The sequence below is a fragment of the Heteronotia binoei genome, chromosome 16 (assembly GCF_032191835.1).
Source record: "Heteronotia binoei isolate CCM8104 ecotype False Entrance Well chromosome 16, APGP_CSIRO_Hbin_v1, whole genome shotgun sequence".
Lineage (NCBI taxonomy): Eukaryota > Metazoa > Chordata > Lepidosauria > Squamata > Gekkonidae > Heteronotia > Heteronotia binoei.
The window spans coordinates 58,852,011-58,867,110 of NC_083238.1; the positions used below are offsets into that span (position 1 = coordinate 58,852,011).

Sequence of the window (15,100 nt, forward strand, 5' to 3'; positions counted from 1 at the left end):
AGACATAAACAACTGTTAAGATCTCCATAGGGAAATACACCAAAAACATCAGAATCTGAAAAGTGGCTGTTTATTTTCATTTAGAATGTTTGTGCTCGTTTGGTAGAAGACAGGAAAAGCTGAAGCTGTGTGTGGTAAGCAAGCTTCTAAATTACGCAAAACGAGTAGGGGAAACATATATTTATTAAATTTTATGGCTCACTCTGCCCCAAGATTTGATATTGGTAAAATTTTAAAAGCATAATTTTTCAAGCAAGTTGGAGGGGAAAGATCAATACATTCAAGTATCATTTGACATATTTTCTTCTCAAATGCTATAAGGCTTAAACAAATCCAGCCAGATTAAACTTAGTGCTTCTAGAAGTTGCTAGGGCTTGTATTTAGGGAAATTTCCAGAGTAAGACATCTTCACAACCGACTTGGCTTGTCACTGCTGCCAGGACTAGGCATAATTGTTGCCATTCATAAAAGGGGAATCAGTTGACCTGTCGTGTCCAATCACAGCAGGATACGTACAACCACAACAAGATGCACCCATTTGTCCTAATTCAATTAAATTTAGGACCAACAAAGAAACTGTCTTAATAATTTGTGTGTAGAAAAGAGCAAGAGCCAAGCAGCACCTAAAAGACTAACAACACTTGTGGTAGGGTGAGAGCTTTCGTGAGTCACTACAGTCATTTTTGAAGAAGTGCAACTTTATATATATTTAGGCTCAGGGGTGGAAATTCTAGCAGGATCTCCTTTGCATATTAGGCCACACACCCCTGATGTAGCCAGTCCTCCAAGAGTTTACAAAAAAGAGCCTTCTAAGCTCTTGGAGGATTGGCTGCATCAGAGGGGCATGGCCTAATATGCAGAGGAACTCCAGCTAGAATTCCACCCCTATTTAAGCTTATATATGAGTGTCAATTGTCATATTTGCAGGGCTCTTTTTCTAGTAGGAGCTCCTCTACATATTAGGTAGCCAATCCTTCTAAAGTTTACAGTAGGCCCTGTGCAAAGAGCCCTCTAAGCTCTTGGAAGATTGGCTACATCAGAGGGGCGTGGCCTAATATGCAGAGGAGCTCCTGCTAGAAGTGTCCTCCTTTTTCTTGTAGGTTTGTGAAAGTGAAGAGGAACAAAGTAATCGAAGAAATCTGAAGAAAAAGGCAATGAAGGTGAGTACCGACGAAAGATGGGAGAAAGATCCTGTCCGCACAGCGGTCAGAAAGGAACTGACGGGATCCTTGTGCCTGTCCCAGTGGGCATGCACGGTGGAGAGCTGCGCATGCCCGGTGGGACGGGCCCGAAAATCCTCTTTTCTTAAGCCTCGAAGTACAGATCGAGATCGGCGCAGCGGCACTATATCCCATCAGTGTGAAGCACAGAGACCACAAAGAAGATCGTGAGGTACCATCAGCAGCAAACATTTGTCGCCCCGCCCCCCCCCCCCCAGTTATCCCTATGTATAACTAAACCTACATATTTGACAAAACTTCAGATGCTTAAAGGTTTTTACATCATAGCTACCAAGGTCAGAAGAATCCACTAAATTGTGCTAGAAGAAAATGTATTTTAATCAAGACAAGGCACAAACTTTCAGTTATTTTCTGACAGGGAGTTTACCTCATGAACCCAAAGACGTTTTATGACTCCTGTAGATTCTGTCGTCTCAGGTCTTGAGAGACAAACGCCTTGAATCACCCGAGAGAAATCACGCAAGTTGAACAAGTAGTGCGACTTTGTCGGCGTCGGAAGCAAGTTCACCATAGCCTCTTTATATACCATCATAGTGCTACTGACAATCTGCTCAGTCAGTTCAACGCATTCTGGAGGGAAGGTGTAGCTGTTCATTGAAACAAAACGCAAGAAGACGAATGATGGGACCTATGCAAAATGCCAGTTTCAATATTTTTCTACAATTACTGAGATTGCAAGGCTCAGAAAACAATTAAATGGGATCACAGTGTGAATGTCATTCTAAATACAAAAAAGCATAACTGAGATATATGGACTACTTTCCTTTGTTTAATAAAACTACATATGAATTCCCCAGGGCTCATTTTGTAGCATGAGCTCCTTTACATATTAGGCCACACACTCCTGATGTAGCCAATCCTTCAAAAACTTACAGTAGGCCCTGTAAGAAGAGCCATATAAGCTCTTGGAGGATTGGCTACCTCAGGGCAGTGTGGCCTAATATGCAAAGGAGTTCCTGCTACAAAAAAGCCCTGGTTAAAAGTGCTTACAGGGCTCTTTTTGTAAGCGCTAGAAGGATTGGCTACATCAGTGGGGTGTGGCCTAGTATGCAAAGGAGCTCCTGCTAGAATTCCACCCCTGATGTTGGAGAAGCTGGTAAAAAATGAAAGTCAAATTACCTAGTAGTTGTTTTGTGTCCAGAACTCCTTTATTCTGGAGGAAGCCCCGAACGCAACCACCTTATTGAAGCAAAAAAACACTTTCACAGTTATCCCAGAATTGAAAAACTGGAATAAGCAGAATTGGGTTATTTTAGCGTACAACACATTGGTGCGTATCCTACAACTTCCTTCCGTTAAAAGTGGATTCAATTACTCTCTTCTGCAAAATCTTTCTCCGATGGAGAGAGTTACTGGAATGGTGTCGCTGCATTCAACCCATAGTCTGTAGGTGTCACTGGATCCAATAAATGGTATGTAGTGTTAGTTAATTTTTCAGGCTCTATGTCAGGGTCCGCAATGTTCCCTCTAAGCTGCAGAGTCTTGTGAGCAAAAATTCTCCTTTGTGAGCTACTGGCATTAAAGTGGTGAGCGACTGCATCAATGAGTGTGCTCTGGGGCTATTTTTCCTGAGCTAAGACAAAAAAATGTGAGCTGGAGGCTAAAAAAAATCTGTGGGGTAGCTCACACTAACTTAGCGTAGAGGAAACACTGGTCAGGGGTGTCAAAAATGTGGCCCGGGGGCCAAATCAGGCACCCAGAGGGCTCCTATCAGGCCCCCGAGTAACTATCATCTGCTTCCTTCTCCCTCTCTCTTGCTTCCTTCTGCATCACAGCTTGCTTTGCAAAGCTTACTCAATCACACAGGAGCTCATAGAGCAAAACCTCTATTTTCTCCATTGGCTGAGGAAAGGGGAAAGGCAGAGCTTGTTTTTCCAGGCTCTCTCAATCGCACAGCAGAGCTACTGAGCCAAGTCCCTCTTTCTTCTGTTGGCTGAGGCTCCTCCCCCCCCCCCCCCAGTCCCCTGGGGAAGAAAGGAAAGAGCCGGAACGTCCTTTGCCCTGTTCCCTGATTCCTATGGGAGAAAGACAAAGAAAGCACCTTTAAAGACCAACATGTGCTAATGTTTTAAGCATGTTTTAAGTTTTTTTTTTAAAAAAATATTTAATTGAGTTTGTCTGTGTCCTTTATGAAGTTTATATCTCTGCTACGTAATCTTAAATAGGAACACATATGGCCTGGCCCCACATGGCCCGGCCCAACCTAACAAGGTCCAGCCCAACAAGGTCTCATTTATGTCACATCCGGCCCTCATAACAAATGAGTGCGACACACATGCTCTATGCAGTTTTCAAGCACATTTTACTTTTAAGTAGAGGCAACTTATGTACGCACAAGCAAAATGCTATCAACTGGCAGCCAACTTATGGGGACCCCTTAAGAGTGTTCAAGGCAAGAGACGGTTTGCCATTGCCCCAGACGAGACAAGTTGTAGAACTAATAAAAATGAAGGCGATTCTGAAGTAACTAACCATCACCCAAGTATTATCCTGGTCATCCTAACTACCTCCAAGATAAATTATTGAGAGTCCAACATATCAAGTACAAGGTCACAGAGAAATGTTTTCATAGGTAAACCCAGGGGTGGAATTCTAGCAGGAGCTCCTTTGCGTATTAGGCCACACACTATCTATCTATCTATCTATCTATCTATCTATCTATCTATCTATCTATCTATCTATCTATTTATATTTCGACTTATATCCCGCCCTTCCCACCGAAGCGGCTCAGGGCAGCTCACAACACACAAACTTACATAAGTTTATCTTAAAAACATTTACATAATAAGGATTAAAACAGTAAATTAATAAAACATAAAACATAAAAAACATAAAAACCAGCGGTCTGTTAAATGCATTCTAATTCCATCCAGAAATTCTCAGTGTCAGTTAGTTGTTGTAGGCCAGCCGGAAGAGGACTGTCTTACAGGCCCTGCGGAACTGCCCTAGGTCCCGTAGGGCCCTCACCTCTTCCGGCAGCTGGTTCCACCAGTAAGGCGCCGTTACCGAGAAGCCCGATCCCTGGTGGATTTCAGACGGGCCTCCTTTGGCCCGGGGATTACTAGCAGATTTTGTGAGCCCGATCGTAGTACTCTCTGGGGAACGTGTGGGGAGAGACGGTCCCTAAGGTAGGCAGGTCCTAGGCCATATAGGGCTTACTTTAAAGGTAATGACCAACACCTTGTACTGGACTCGGAATGTTATTGGCAGCCAGTGCAGATCCCGAAGCCCCGACCGAATGTGCTCCCATTTTGGGAGCCCTAGTAGCAGCCGGGCAGCGGCATTCTGCACTAACTGCAGTTTCCGGGTTCGGCACAGGGGTAGCCCCATGTAGAGGGCATTACAGTAGTCCAACCTCCAGGTGACCATGGCATGAATCACCGTTGCTAGGTCGTCGTGCTCCAGGAAAGGGGCCAACTGCCTCACCCGCCTAAAAAGAAAAAATGCAGACTTGGCAGTGGCTGCTATCTGAGCCTCCATTGTCAATGAAGGCTCCAATAGTACCCCCAGACTTTTGATCCTGTGCGCCGCTATCAACGACGCCCCGTCAAAAACTGGCAGGGAGATTTCCCTTCCCGGACCACAACGACCCAAGCAAAGGACCTCTGTCTTCGCCGGATTCAGCTTCAGCCCGCTCAGCCTAAGCCACCTAGCCACTGCCTGTAACGCCCGGTCCAGATTTTCTGGGGCGCAGGCAGGCCGGCCGTCCATAAGTAGATAGAGCTGGGTGTCATCAGCATACTGATGACAACCCAACCCATACCTTCGGGCAATCTGGGCAAGGGGGCGCATATAGATGTTAAATAACATCGGGGAGAGTACCGCCCCTTGAGGCACTCCGCAATCAAGCGTGTGTCTCTGGGACAGTTCGTCCCCAATCGCCACCCTTTGTCCCCGACCATCGAGGAAAGAGGAAAGCCATTGCAAGGCCAGCCCCTGAATCCCCGCATCGGCAAGACGGCAGGCCAGCAACCGATGGTCGACCGTATCGAACGCTGCCGATAGGTCTAACAGCATCAGCACCGCCGAGCCACCTTGATCCAGATGCCGCTGAAGGTCATCCACCAGGGCGACCAGCACTGTCTCCGTCCCATGGCCCGGGCGAAAGCCAGACTGGCAGGGGTCAAGGACAGAAGCGTCCTCCAGGAAACTCTGTAGCTGCAACGCCACTGCCCTCTCAATAAGTTTGCCCAAAAAGGGCAAATTCGAGACCGGCCGGTAATGTGCCAATTCGGCCGGGTCTAACGTTGTTTTTTTCAAGAGGGGACGGACCACCGCCTCTTTAAGCGCTGATGGAAAATGACCCTCCAATAGGGATCTATTTATGATATCCCGTATAGGATATCTCAGCCAGTGGCGTCACTGGGGTGGGTTGCACCCTGGGGCCAAGTGCGTGGGTTGCACCCTGGGGCCAAGTCGGTTGCACCCTGGGGCCAACTCGGAGGGAAGAGCAGCAGTCCTCGTGCGCTGCCCAGAGGTGCTAAATCCCTCGCGTTCGAACAAAGGAAGCCTCCGCCTGGAGAAGCCGAAAGATTTGGGGACGGTAACCGTCCCGAAACTTGAGGAGAGGCGCTGCTCGTCCTGCAAACTACTTCTTCCATCAGTCCGTCCCTCCCAAGGCGCTGGCGGCGGCGCGGGCTTGTGCAAGACCAGTTGCTAGCCGAGAGCGGCAGCTGGGGGAGCTCAGCGCACCTGGCGAGAACCAGCGAGAAAGAAGCCCGCTTCGGGTCCTCGTCGCCTGCCCCCTCCTCCCCCGCCGCCAGCAGCAGCGCCTGCGGTGCGGAGTCTTCAGCACTGGCGCTCATGCGCACTGCCGGCAATGCTCCTGCGCTACCCCTCACCCGCTCCTCCTGTTGCTGCTGCGAGCGCGGCCGATGCCGCCTGTTTTCCTCCTGCGTGAGGGACTCCCTCGCTCTCTGCCTGCCTGCCCCCTTCCCTTCCCTCCTGCGCCCCGCGCGTCTAAAGCCTCCTTTCCCTCGCTGGTTGGCTCGCAACGTCCTCCCTTCCCTGGTTTGCCTGCTCGCCCTCTGATGCCTGCCTGCGGAGAGCTGCGCTTTCCTCTTCCCTCCCGGCCTTCTCTCGCTTCGCCACTGCCTTGAAAGAGCCTCCCCGCGTCTCCCGCCAATAAAGACTGTGATTGCTTGCCGCCTGCTGCCTTCAAAGAGCCCTAGGGGGCCAATGAGAATGCTCTGGGGGGGGCCAATGGCCCCCTTGGCCCTGCCCTAGTGACGCCTCTGATCTCAGCTCCCTCTGGCAGGTCTTAATAAGCCAGGAGGGGCACGGGTCCAATTTGCAAGTTGTTGGGCGTGCAGATAGGAGGATCCTGTCAACTTCTTCCAGGCTGAGAGCACTGAAGCCGTCCAGAACACGATCCGAAGACAGGCATGGAGCCTCAGGTTCGCTGACTGTATCTAATATGGCAGGGAAGTCGGAACGGAGCGATGCGATTTTATCTGCAAAGAAATTCGCAAAAGCCTCACAGCCAATTTCCAATTTGTTAGAATTTGGTCTGCCCTGTGGCAGTGTTGTAAGAGTACGAATTATGTTGAACAATTGTGCCGGGCGCGAAGTTGCAGACGCAATCTCGGCCGCAAAGTATGTTTTCTTAGCGGCCTTGACTGCCATCTCATAGGACTTCATAGACTCTCTATAAGATGTTCGAGTCGCTTCGTCTCGAGTACGCCGCCATTGCCTCTCTAGTCGTCTGAATCCCCGTTTCAAACGCCGCAACTCCCGGTTATACCAGGGTGTCAGCTTTGAGCGAGGGCGCAGAGGACGCCTAGGAGCGATCTCATCGATGGCCCTGGAGAGCCTATCGTTCCAAGACTCCACCAGGTCATCAAGGGAATTGCCAGGGGGCCAGGGATCCCGCAGAGCCGTCAGGAAACGTTCTGGGTCCATCAGGCTCCGCGGGTGAGCTAAAATAAGCTCGCCGCCTAAACGGCGAGGATAAGCTCTTGGAGGATTGGCTAACAGATGAATTTGCAAATGACTGGGCCCACCTTGCATTTATGGATAGCATCTTTCAGTCACAGAAGGATTCCTTCAATATGGACACCTTTGTGGATGCCACAGCTTGGATTCAGCCCACTAATTATTTGAACCCTGCACAACGTACCAAAGTGACCTACCATATAGTGAGATGCCAGTCTAATATTCTGGAGAAAATTGTAAACATCGAAGCGTCGTCAAATTCGTTAATGGTCACAGTATTGAAGTGCCGCACAAATCGAGGGGTGATTGGGTTTCGGCCTCCACCTGTTATTCGGAAGCACAAACACAGAAATCAAATATTGCACACACCAATATTCTACATTTATTGAACACCTGTCAGTCATAGATCCAGACTGGTGTCTGCAGCTTATATGTAAATCGAGAAGAACTGCGCTGTGATGGTCGTGTGCCACTTACCGTAAAGGAGGAATCCATCAAGAGCTTATAGTAGGTCAGGAAAGGAAAGGTAAGGTCCCCTGTGCAAGCACCAGTCGTTTCCGACTCTGGGGTGAAGCTGCTTTCACAATGTTTTCATGGCAGACTTTTTACGGGGTTCTTTGCAATTGCCTTCCCCAGTCATTTACATTCCCTACCCCCCAGCAAACTGGATCCTCATTTTACCGACCTCGGAAGGATGGAAGGCTGAGTCAACCTGGAGCCGGCTACCTGAAAACCCAGCTTCCACCGGGGATCGAACTCAGGTCCTGAGCACAGCTTAGGACTGCAGTACTGCAGCTTTAACACCCTGCGCCACGGGGCTCTTTCGTAGGCCAACTATGCATCAAAATGTGCAGAAGCCCAATCCTTACACTAATAAGCACTAACGATCTAGTACTACAATGACACCGCAGAAGCTAACCGGCAGCCTCTGCGAAGTCCACAAACAGGAAGATTGCAACCACATCACCCTGCCTGTGCTCCTCAAGGCATGCTACCTATGGTACCTATGAGAGCCAGTTTGGTGTAGTGGTTAAGTGTGCGGACTCTTATCTGGGCGAACCGGGTTTGATTCCCCCCTCCTCCACTTGCAGCTGCTGAAATGGTCTTGGGTCAGCCAGAGCTCTCGCAGGAGTTGTCCTTGAAAGAACCAGTTTGGTGTGGTGGTTAAGTGCACGGACTCTTATCTGGGAGAACCGGGTTTGATTCCCCACTCCTCCACTTGCACCTGCTGGAATGGCCTTGGGTCAGCCAGAGCTCTCGCAGGAGTTTTCCTTGAAAAACGGTCAGGAATTAACTGATTTCCTAAAATCAGGGTCACTTCTTTACTTGCAAGCATGTGTGCTCAGGGCTTTTTTATTTTTTTTTTTGCAGCAGGAACTCCGTTACATATTAGGCCACACCCTCTGATGTAGCCAATCCTTCTGGAGCTTAACAGTAGGCCCTGAAAGAAGAGCCCTGTAAGCTCTTGGCGGATTGGCTATATCATACAGGTGTGGCCTAATAGGCAAAGGAGTTCCTGCTACTGAAAAAAAGCCCTGTGTGTGCTTGAGACACTAACGGTCCTTGTATTCAGTCATTCACTTTCGAAAGGATATCTGCAATTATTCGTGCATGAGCGGTAGGGATTTATTCTGAAACGAAGGGGGCGGGGGGGTCGTACCTGGTGGCCCCATGGCGCATATGATTTGTGTGTCCACCAGTTTAATCATAGAGCAGTCCTTCAGGTCATACCAGTTCCAGTGATCTAACCACTGCCGAAGCAACTCCACTGGGGGCTGGGCGCCATACACCTCTCGGGCCGGCATGTTGACGTCATCGACAAACACAACCTGACGCCAAAGAAACAAACAAAAAACCCTTCTTTTTCAACTAGTTCCGGACAATGCATTAAAAAGGCACTGCCTCTGAGCATGTACAGATTGTGCTCCGCTCCGTAACAAATAATCATAACCAAATCCACTAGTGCACACACACACACACACATCACACCTCCATTTCTCTAGAACAGGGGTGGCCAAACTGCGGCTCAGGAGCCACATGCGGCTCCTCCACACATATTATGTGGCTCTCGAAGCCCCCCCTGCCAGTCAGCCAGTTTGGAGAAGGCATTGCTCTGTTTAAATCACTTCTCCAAGCCAAGCCACCCAGAGGCTTGAAGAATACATTTAAAGTTCCTTTCTTTCCACCTCTCACTGCCTCCTCCCTCATCTATTTGCCTTCCTTCAAGCTCTCAAACATCTGAAGTTTATTCTAAGTGGCTCTTACATAAGGCAAGTTTGACCACCCCATCCTGAGAGGACCTGCAATAAGGGTACATCGAGACCGCGGCCTGTTTTATTGGTTTTATTCTTTAAATTATTAACTGTATTATCTATTGTTTATTTGTATCATGGTTTCTACCATGTCCTGTTAGCCGCCCTGAGCCTGCCTAGGTGGGGAGGGCGGGGTATAAATAAAAGTTGTTTATTATTATTATTATTATTATTATTCTCTGTTAAAAGTTTACCATTTTCTTCCCGAGAGGGGGCCCGAAGACTTTTTTCCGCCTTTTGTCCAGCTTGGACATGATGATGTTTTGAGTCTGGGCAGCCGTCGTCTGCGCCGAGAAGTTAATGAGGAGGGGTTTGTAGATGTCCTTATTTAAGCGGTTTAGAAGGAAATCCTGCAAGGGTGGTTCAAACAGGAGGACACAGAGAGAGAAATAGAGACAAGACTGGATCACGCGGGCATAAAAACCTGACAGTTTATAGCACCCGACCGAAAGACACAAAGCTCTGTATTTATTGCGAGCCATCTAAACTAGGTGGGTTTTTCCCACATCGAATTTGTGAGCCGTCCTGCTTCCGCAACGATGAGGCGATAATGAACCCGCGGTCGTTAGCGTTCGCTGCTCTTTAATGAGGTTCCTCCAGAAATAAACCACGGTGATTCAAAACTTTAGGACCTTTTTTTTTTCTTTCTCCTCCCGAGAGAATAAAAGGTAATACATCAGAGGCGTTTCACAACATTATCACAGACTTTTTAACTAGTTGCTCTACATCATATTAGCTCACAGAGAATGTGCCTCGTTAAATAATTTGCTCGTTACGGGCTCTTTCCAAGACTCCCACCCCGAGTTTCTGGTGGGGTTTTATGCTTTTGGAAGAGATCTTTTTGGGCATCGCATTAACATCCAAAGAATCAGTGAGCTAACAAACATGGTCTCCTATCTATTTAAGAAATGTAATGGAAGATATAGACCCTGACCTGGGTAGCCAAGGCAAGCCTGATCTTTTCAGGACTCCGAAGCTATGCGGGGTCAACTCTGGCCTGTAACTGGATGGGAGACCTCCTTGGAATGCCAGCTGTCGGGAAGGCGGGGCAGGCTTTATTCACCCACCTCTCCAAATATCCTTCAGGGCCCCAGTAAGGCCAATCAGGAGGAGGAGGAGGAGGAGAGGTTGGCTTTATAGCTCGCCCTTGTTGCAAATGGACAAAAACCCCTCCTCTCCAATCGAGGGGCTTTCCAAAGGACAGAGGCACAGAAGAGTTGCTTTGCAGATTCCTTGTATTGTTTTTCTCACATTGAATGTGGGGAAAAGAAGCAAACCCTTAACCCCCTTCTCCGTTCTCCTTTGAAATTCTTCCCCATAGTCACAACATCTTATGCCTTCCTGTAAACAAAGGCCAACTCACAGATTGGTTACATCGGTCTTCACCTTTGACATTCTGATTACATTCATTGGTCAAATAAGTCTCATATCCCAACGTAGAAGCGAGAGATGAATAGATATCACCCCGGGGGCGCTAATCTGGACCCCCATGCCCCACTTCCCCATACTTCATACCTGCGGTTTCGCCCCCTTCGCTGTTCGGCTCCAATGTAGGCCTCCTGGCCCAATTCCAGGATGAGTAAGCGCAGAGCTCCTGCTGTAGCAGGGAGATTTGACCTTCTCCAAGAGATAGGCTCTCGGTGACTCCCAGAGGTAGAAAGATAGCTTACTTTCCACCAAAAGATGTTTACAGAACAAAATGAAGATAACGAGTCTCTTCTAAAGGGGAGACTTTTGCTCGTATCTAACAGTAGCCCATTGTTCTTAGTTAGGACGTTGGAACCAAAATCATAGAAAAGGCCCTATAATACTTTTAAGGCGAGCTCAGCAAATATAACACTGCAAACATGATACTTTGAACGCATATATAATACTTTGTTAAGGCAGGTTAGTGCAAATGATCAAGATTAGTGCAATTCTATTTGGCACTCTGTCCCTGCTCTAATGCAAATCTGAATCTACATCCAACACCCTTCACTTAATTTAATTTAATTTAACTTGGGAGTTGAACAAAGCAGAAGTCAATTTGCACCTTTAAGACCAACCAAGTTTTATTCAGAACGTAAGCTTTCGTGTGCTCTCTAAGCACACTTCATCAGACGAGGGGATCAGGTATTGTGGGCTGAAATACATGCAGTTTGTTGATTAGGAGGGCAAACTGGCTGTGATCACATGGTAAAACTGTGTGGCTTGGCCATTTGGTCTGGATAGCCATAAAAGGTAATAAAGTTTCCTGCCAGTTGGTGTTTCTGCAAATCTAGGTAAATCGCAAAAGGACGTGTATTTCCTAGTTGTAGTCCACCTAATTTACTTATCAACATCAATCTATGCATTATAAACATCATTCTAGTCTGCCATTAGAAAACAAGAATACATAAAATGAAAATGGGTTAAGTATACGTAATGAGATAAATAGCCAATATCCCTTATTTGAGTATGTCAATGTACAAATTATTTATATTTTTTCTGCCTTTTGTCCAGCTTGGACATGATGATGTTTTGAGTCTGGGTGGCCAGCAGTTGCGTGTGGAGGAGGAGTGGGGAACCAAACCCGGTTCTCCCAGGTGAGAGTCCATGCACTTAGCTACTATGCCCAACCAGAGGTCACCATGACTTCCAGATGCAGACACACACATGTGCACACATTATAAAATACAAAGTCAATGCAGAGCAGTCTTTGTCTACGGGGCCATCATTGGCCACAGTGTGTTCTGTATCCTCATCCAGAGGCATCTGTTATCAGTTATCTGGGGAGAAGAGGAAGTGAAGCAAATCCCTTGATGTCCACATTGAAGAGACATTCACTACACTGCTCTCCTATGGATGGGCAGTGGTAGATCTAAAAACACGCCCTGGGACTCTTGCGACAGGAGATGCTCCAGTTACCACTGGTGTGGGTTGTGTGGTTGTAACCAGTTTGGTGTAGTGGACTCTTATCTGGGAGAACTGGGTTTGACTCCCCACTCCTCCACTTGCAGCTGCTGGAATGCTCTTGGGTCAGCCATAGCTCTCGCAGAGGTTGTCCTTAAAAGGGCAGCTTCTGGGAGAACTCTCTCAGCCCCACCTACCTCATAGGGCGTCAGTTGTAAGGGGAGGGAGGAAGGTAAAGGAGATTGTGAGCTGCTCTGAGACTCTTGAGATTCAGAGTATAGGGCAGGGTATAAATCCAGTATCATCTTCTTCTTCTCTAATGGGTGCAGCCATGAGGCCTAATAAAGCAGGAATCCTGAGCCAAACTACCAGAAGACTTTCTGAATATATCAGCTCCAGAACTCTTTGAACACACGAACCTTTGACTGAATCAGACCCTTGGTCCATCAGGGTCCATATTGTGAACTGAGACTGGTCACGACTCTCTCTTTCCCCTCACCTACCACCTGATCTTTTTAACTGGAGATGCTGGGGATTGAACGCAGCACCTTCTGCATGTCAAGCAGATGCTCTGTCACTGAGCCACGGTCCCTCTTCAGCAGCTGTGAGGTGTGTCCACTTCAAACTATGGGAGGCCAGATTCAGCTCGGGGGAGCATCATGAGGGGAAGCAACAGACCACCCCATTTCCCGAAGCTGAAACGGCCCTTGTGGGGAGTTATTTCCCCCTCTTTGTTAGCTGCCTTTGCAAGCACCTGGACACAGACTCGATACTCGTTAAAAAACAAATCATGTAGCTGGTGGGAGAGAGTGGAACATAAATGCAGAGGCCAGCTGGGCTCTGTCCAGCAGGAAGAATACTCCAGCAGCTGTGAAGCTGAGTACTGACCCAATAAATTTCAGAGCCTTCGTAAAGGTAAAGGTGAGATTTCTCCCCAAAGACACACAAGTTCAGGGAAGTTAGGAGATGCTAAGTAATACTTTCTTGTTGAAGGAGAAAAGGAAGAGAAGATGTTAGGAGCCAGTTATCTACAGAGGGCAACAGTGGGAGGGCTTCTAGTGCCCTGGCCCCACTGATGGACATCCTGATGGCACCTGGTTTTTTGGCCACTGTGTGCCACAGAGTGTTGGGCTGGATGGGCCATTGGCCTGATCCAACATGACTTCTCTTATGTTTGGGGCAGTGATGCTCCTGTATTCTTGGTGCTTGGGGGGCAACAGGGCTTCTAGTGTCCTGGCCCCAATGATGGACCTCCTGATGGCACCTGGGTTTTTTGGCCACTGTGTGACACAGAGTGTTGGACTGGATGGGCCATTGGCCTGATCCAACATGGCTTCTCTTATGTTCTTATGTTTAGGGCAGTGATGCTCCTGTATTCTTGGTGCTTTGGGAGGGGCAACAGTGATAGGGCTTCTAGTATCCTGGCCCCACTGATGGACATCCTGATGGCACCTGGTTTTTTGGCCCCTGTGTGACACAGAGTGTTGGACTGGATGGGCCATTGGCCTGATCCAACATGGCTTCTCTTATGTTCTTATGTGACACAGAGTGTTGGACTGGATGGGCCATTGGCCTGATCCAACATGGCTTCTGTTATGTTCTTATGCGACACAGAGTGCTGGACTGGATGGGGCATTCGCCTGATCCAACATGGCTTCTTCTCTTATGTTCTTATGAGGGAGCCCCTCGGGGCGCGGAAGGTACTAATCTGTTGATACCAGAGGTTCAATGCAATGAATGTAGAGGAAGGAAAGTAAACTCTGTGGTGCACCTCCTGACCAAAACCCATGTTTCTTTGGTAATACCGTCGTTCGCAGACAGATGTTGACAAAGGTGTAGATGAACCAGAAGTGAAGGTTCTAACTGGAAGCTCAAGACAGTCTCGGCTCTTGGGAGTTGAATTGGCCCTAGCCCTGGTTGAGGTGAAGTGGACGCCTTTTGAGCTAGGGACTACTAAACGGCCTCAAGAACATAAGGCTCTTTGGGGCATATTCAGGGAGAGACAGTCCCACTGGGCCACAGCTGCACAGGGCCTATCTTTTATATATACATACATATACACATATATATATAAAATGGTTATTTTTATCATTTTAATCTGCAACTGCGAATGTTTTTGAATTGATTGTGTGCTGCCCCAAGTCCGTGTGCAGAGAGGGCGAAACAGAAGGCTAAAGTAATAAATAAAACATGCCCTGGGACTCTTGCACAAGAGATGGTGGCGACAGGTTCTCCTTCTTTGGAGATCTATAAACAGAGGCTAGCTGGCCATCTGGCAGCAGTGCTGACTCTGTGAACTTACGCAGATGAGACGTAGGGCAGGAGGAGTTGCATTGGTGCTTAGTTCTCACAGGCCCTTCTTGCACGCTCACCAAAATGCCACTTTGGGGTCAGGAAGACATTTGGCCAGGAATCCTGGAGGGCATGGAACAGGGGTCACTGGGGGTAGTTGTGGGGGGGGGGAAGCTGGATCTCCCCCTTCTCCAGGCAGGCGTGAATGACACAGCCTCGAAAGGGGGGAGGATTTCACATCTAAAACACAGGATCTAAAATGTTCCAGACTGCAGTTCTGTGCATGAACTGAGCCTGCTGGTTTAAGGGCACAGAGACTACAATGAAGAGTCGTGGACCTCACTTCCTCCTGCGCCATGAACGCTTCCAAAGGGTTTTGAAGAACGTATGCAAGATAACACAATTTATATTGTGTTATTTTAACAGCCATCTTCAAAAACTAGCATTTTA

General features: G+C 48.0%; 1 protein-coding gene across 1 annotated transcript in view; it reads right to left on the reverse strand.

Annotated features, from left to right (window-relative positions):
- DNAH7 (dynein axonemal heavy chain 7) overlaps positions 1–15,100 on the reverse strand; it is a 241,075-nt gene that overhangs the window by 75,413 nt on the left and 150,562 nt on the right. Inside the window, exons 32-35 of the mRNA XM_060257065.1 lie at positions 9,682–9,837; positions 8,836–9,004; positions 7,373–7,499; positions 1,609–1,828 (exon numbers count right to left, since the gene is read on the reverse strand). Of these exons, the coding sequence (XP_060113048.1) occupies positions 1,609–1,828; positions 7,373–7,499; positions 8,836–9,004; positions 9,682–9,837 (672 nt within the window). The remainder of the gene's footprint in view (positions 1–1,608; positions 1,829–7,372; positions 7,500–8,835; positions 9,005–9,681; positions 9,838–15,100) is intronic.